Here is a 5,329-nt window from a genome sequence, read left to right as displayed (position 1 = left end):
CCGGCATGTCTAAGTAGCACAGAATAATTGCCCTAGGCAAATTGATTGTTTGATATATTCAATTATTGGAACCTCTTATCATGCAATACACAAGAATTTAAGACCTTAAAATAAAGTTTATTAAACTTATATTACAACTACAAACAGACTGTAACATGCGAGCAAGTTGAAGCATCTGAAGCAAAGGTGAAGAAGCTTGGTAGAAAAGAATGAAAAATAATTAAAACTTTCAATAGCCAAGGAACTTTATCAACAAAATTTAATAGGAGAATATTGACAGGATTCAAATATGCCATAGGCTCCAGGAAGAGTACGGAACGACGTATCTCAATCATCAAATTTATATGTAGCCAGTCATACAAAATGAGGGGATCTGCCGAATAAAGACAATATGCCAACCACTGAAGAAAATTCAAATGTGGTTGCAAAGAACGAAGGAAAAAATAGCATTCAACTTCCCCAAATTTATTTACAGAATGTACTCCTACTGTCATATACACCTCCTTGGGAGAAAACCATTTGCCGGCTGAAGCCACATCTCTGGTTGATTTCTTCCATGCATAAACAACACTCCTTTGCAAGAAAAAAATGAATGTCTTCCACAATCTGCAGTTGAAGTACAAACAGTTCGAGCACTCCTGAAGGTAGAACCAGCACGCTAGTGAAGAATGAGTTCAGCTCACTTACATAATGCATAATTCATGTGTTAACTTCACCATCTACGTTAGACCGCTACAAGCAGCTGAGATATGGGCAAAAATGATGCATAATTCAGGGTTCAATTTCAGCATCTACGTTAGACCTCTACAACCAACTGTCATATGGAAAAAAGTGATGCACAATTATGGTTTAACTTGATCACATATGTTAGACCTCTACCGGTCTTAAATGGCTCTGTCAACCTCTCCTGAGAAGAGCTTTATCAAAAGCATCACTGTAAAATACATACATCCCAGCTCAAATTATAGTTGCGGCTTGTGAGTGAAAGGATCTTTTATCTATGTTACCAGAAAATTCTCATTTCGATCCAACCCCCATTCTCTTTCCAATCCCCTCTTGACACTACATCAGTACATCACTAAACGATTTTATATGCATAACATTTGCTGGGAGGCAGGCGGTGGATTCAAGTTTCTTATCCCCACAACCCTCTAGTCCTGTTTCTAGTTCCGTAGCATAGACGTTCACTTCTGTAAGTTTGCCTTCTCAAATGATTTTAAAAGAATTTCTTCTGTCTCCTTTGCACTCACTTCTTCTACCTCAATTTTATAACATTCCCCTGTCTCTGCTTGTTGCCCCACCGAAAGCAAAAGACACTCTTTCCATCTAAAACAGTGAGTGTGATGATCATTTGTCATCCCTGCTACCTGCATGAACGAATATATGACAATGGGACCAACAAATCGAAAACCCCTTTTTTGCAAATCCTTGCTGATAACTTCTGCCTTGGGTGTCTTTACTGGAATTTGTCTGGAATATCGATATCTGTTTATTGTTGTCTTGTAACCAACAAAACCCCATATATACCTATCCAGAGATCCAAACTGCTCCATAATCTGCATAATTTGTTAAAACACAATCCTCTATGTAGTAACCAGAGTAGAGTCTGAAAGCTCATCAATCAAGATAGTAGAAAAGACCTGACGAGGTAATTCAGAAGCAATATCATTTTTTTTTGTAGATTATAACTAGCTCTGACTTATTAAACTTCCAGGTTAGTGATGCACCGAGATGCTAGAAAAGTCTCCGAGGAACCGGACTCCAAGTATGCCTTAATTTGAACAGGAATGGCACCACAACCTGTAGGGATTTCGAAGCTTCTCGGTGCATCACTGACCTGGGAGTTTAAGCACGGAGATTCAGACTCAAGTTAATCTGATTGCAGACGCAAGGTTGAAACGTAGATAATTACCTGAAGGATGCGTTTTGCATTGTTCACAATACCACGAAGCTTCCCCTCGTGCAACATGATGTTTTTCATGGACATGAGAGACGCGATTTTCATGTCATCATAGCCAGCAACCAGTACGGGATCAAACCCAGCAAACGCCTCTCTGCAGCGATTTTCCCATAACTTCGTTAGCGTTTATTCATACATTAAAAAAAGTTCCTCCGCGCTTTGCCTCGACTGTAATAGAAGGAAGTAAGGGCAATTTACCTGAAAGTGTCTCTGGCATTCAGGATGGCAGGCCAATTAAGCTCTGCCAATGTTCCACACAATACTAGAAGTTCAAACAGCTTCCTGAATGATGGAGATAATAAGACAAGACAAGATAATTTTATTAATGCCCAACGAATGACCACAAAAGTAGGTCCAGACTAGACTAAAAGAGTACATCCAGTATAAATACCAAGTGGAAATGCCAAAACAACTCCTAGATCCTAGATCAGTGCTTCTAGGACCAGTGCTAGAAAACATAAAAAGATAAATACAAAAGTATCTGGCTAAAAGATAGTTCTCTAGTTCAAATGCTATAGACTAAAAAATCTAGATTCTGAGTAAAAGAGAGAATGTCAAGGAATACTGGAACTGGCGCTGGCTCCCTGTCGGAGTCACCAATAACTGTGAAAGGGCAGATGATATCCTCTTGAAAAAAGGGTTATTCAGAATAGCTCAAGAATTCAATAAGGGAATTAAGGGGAAAACCCAAATGAAGAAAAAGGGCTTACTTATCATCATGTACTGGTACACCCCATTCTTCGTCGTGAAACGCAGCATAGAGTGGATCTGCATTCGGCCCACAAAATAAATTAGGACTAGCAGCTGATCAAATCCCTCATCAGTGAGGCATATAGACCCACAAAATAAATTAGAAAAATAAGAAAACATAAATACATTATCAACCAATCAACATGCATTCATACATCCTTACCAGTTTTTGGAGTAATCCAGGTGCATACATTCTTCACTGGGGGTTCACGTAGAGCATAGGGCACAAAGCTTTCAGAAGAGAAAGAGGAAGACGACAGCATGCTTAGCTTCCTCTGAGAAGGAGAAACTACCTTCTTTGGCTTGCATGATGATGAGTCAGTAGAACCACCTTGGAAGGAGCATGAGAAATTTAAAGAACCAGCATTGCTTTTGAGCGGGCTGTTACCCACACTGGGGCTCTTGGGTGACTTGGCCACAGGGCTGCGTGGAGATTTACATGGTCCGCTTTTAACAGGAGTCTTCCCTGGCTTGACTCTAGAGCTAACAACAATAGGCCTGTGTCCATATGGGTTCTGCTTGTCTTGCTCAGGAGAGTCACAGGGGTTGTGTTTAGACACTAATGGACTCTTGGGCTTCTGCTGCTTTAATGTAACTGTAGCCTCAGAAACCTTAGCCGTTGGGGTTGTATTTCCAGCTGGCCGTAGAACCGGCCGTCCTTGAGCATCTGCAACTTTCCCCACCACCACTAATCTGGGTGCCTGGGGAGACATCATTAATTTTTCTTCTTCTGTCCTCCACTTTGTGTCCTTCTTCTGCTGCTCTTTCTGCTCCATCTATCTATCTATCAATTACTCCACCGCTTTCAGCAACATATCTACCCAACTGCAGTTTGTTGATGTTGGTGGAAGTCCTGTAACAGAAACCCCATATGCTCATGCCCATGCCCATCCCCACCAATCTGAAAACACAAGCCACCTCTTCTTCTACACGCATGCCATGACCTCCAGAAGGCTTCTTTCACCCGCCTTATCCCTATTTCCAATCAAGGTGCAACGCCATGAATGCTACTGAGTCCACTGAGTCCCACTCCCAACCAACGCGGGGTCGATTTAAAAGTAACTAACTACCTGTAATCCTCCCAACTCAAACAAGAAATGAAGCTTAAGCAATCAATCAAATGCCTCTAGACTCCTCGTTTCCTCTGCTGTGCCTGCAGGTTGCCATTTTCTCTTCAATGCTGAGTATCGTGCCATGAACACCATACGATCCTAACGGATACCCACGATGTAAGGAAGGTAGATGAACAGTGTGGAGTAAAGGTGAATGAATCAACGACGGTTGGTTCCACCGGTCCACAGTGTTGGGAGTCTCGTGTCCTCCAGGTGCCGGTCTTTGCCCTCCACCACAAAGGCGTTATTGGTTTCAGCTTACCTGACACTTACGTGGGCAAGTTTAGAAGATGCCACCGCCCGCCATTCTTTCACATTTAAATCGCTGCTTCGATTTCAATGCACTCTGATTGCAAATGTACTTGTTCCATCACTGCCTTTCTTCAACAAATTTGTGACTACTGGCTAGGCTATTATGGTCGTTGTCACTTCCATAAAATTTGTGTCTCGGTTATTATGGTCGTTGGCACTTTCATACCGCGTAGGTTAAATAGGCAGCCATCTTTCTTTTTCTTTAATACGGAATTTGATGCATTTTTTGACCATGGATGGAAAAAAATACTTTGTACACCAAGTTTTGGTAGCCAATTAGGGATGAGCCTTTCCATTGTACAGATTCCTCTTATAATATCTTTCGTGAGATATTTACATAGATGGTTTATCTTTATATGGTATTTGTTGTAATACCATATATGCGTGGATTGTATAATATATGGTTTATTTTTATATGGTATTTGTTATGGTATTTGTTGTAACAGTATTTGTATTTTTGATATAAATTATATGAAATAAAATTTTGTCGATGTGTTTCGACCAATTAATGTTTTGAAAATGAATTACACTGGTTATGTGATTTTTACGGAAAATGTTGTTACAATTAATATGGATCACATAAGTCTAAATTGTACAATGGTATTTGTTGTAAAACCATATACATAGATTATATATAGATTATATAATATTTTTTATTACATATTATATAGATTATTTATTTTTATATGGTATTTGTTGTAATATTATATATAGATGATACATGGTTCTATTATTATGTTTTTGTTATTGGTAATTATTTTAGTGAAATTGTGAAGTATGATTGGCAAAATTGTGAGTACGATTGGTGGAACCCTTAAAATAGTCTATATAATAGATAAACATTGTCAACTAATTAGTAAAATTTATGAATTAATATGGATTTATTTAATTTCTTGTTAAAAATGTTTGTGATTAACAACTTGCGTTTAAAATAGTTTGTATAATGGATAGGCCTTACTAATTAATTAGTGAAATTTATGAATTAGCATGGATTTATTTAATTTTTTTATTAAAAGTGTTTGTTGTGGGGGTTAAAATACATCAATCGGGTTATATTGTTTTTTAATATTATAATATTTATATTTTCTTTTAATTCTTATAAATAAAGTTGAAACAATTTGTAAAAATGAAATTAAAAAAAGTTAATGAGAATTGGCCTAGCTAAGAATTTCACCAGGCTTAACGTGCTATGAAT

The 5,329-nt window shown here is 38.3% G+C and overlaps 1 protein-coding gene across 2 annotated transcripts; it reads right to left on the bottom strand.

The window, feature by feature from the left end:
• Window positions 1-300: 300 nt before the first annotated feature.
• On the bottom strand, window positions 301-4,213 carry LOC149185647 (uncharacterized). 2 transcript variants are annotated; one of them, XM_089410755.1, is made up of 5 exons: window positions 2,874-4,200; window positions 2,671-2,728; window positions 2,159-2,242; window positions 1,913-2,054; window positions 301-1,556 (listed from the first exon to the last, which is right to left on the bottom strand). In XM_089410755.1, exons 1-5 carry the CDS (start codon window positions 3,484-3,486, stop codon window positions 1,185-1,187), a joined length of 1,269 nt encoding a protein of 422 aa, XP_089266881.1. In that variant the 5' UTR covers window positions 3,487-4,200; the 3' UTR covers window positions 301-1,184. The 2 variants fall into 2 exon arrangements, with proteins under 2 accessions (XP_089266881.1, XP_089266882.1); XM_089410756.1 differs by having other exon boundaries at window positions 1,414-1,837; window positions 2,874-4,213.
• Window positions 4,214-5,329: the final 1,116 nt, after the last annotated feature.

The sequence above is a fragment of the Pinus tabuliformis genome, chromosome 3_1 (genome assembly GCF_031772625.1).
Source record: "Pinus tabuliformis cultivar Carrire ecotype Pingquan chromosome 3_1, CPIR1, whole genome shotgun sequence".
NCBI classification, from domain to species: Eukaryota; Viridiplantae; Streptophyta; class Pinopsida; order Pinales; family Pinaceae; genus Pinus; species Pinus tabuliformis.
This window is presented reverse-complemented; position numbering and strand designations above follow the sequence as displayed.

What these genes read in the sequence shown, in the direction of transcription:
- LOC149185647 (XM_089410755.1), bottom strand. Translation starts at nt 3,486, where the DNA reads ATGGAGCAGAAAGAGCAGCAGAAGAAGGACACAAAGTGGAGGACAGAA. An exon ending in CTGGATTACTCCAAAAACTG is followed by an intron (nt 2,729 to 2,873) that starts GTAAGGATGTAT and finishes GGCCGAATGCAG; the next exon opens with ATCCACTCTATGCTGCGTTT. An exon ending in AATGCCAGAGACACTTTCAG is followed by an intron (nt 2,055 to 2,158) that starts GTAAATTGCCCT and finishes AAATCGCTGCAG; the next exon opens with AGAGGCGTTTGCTGGGTTTG.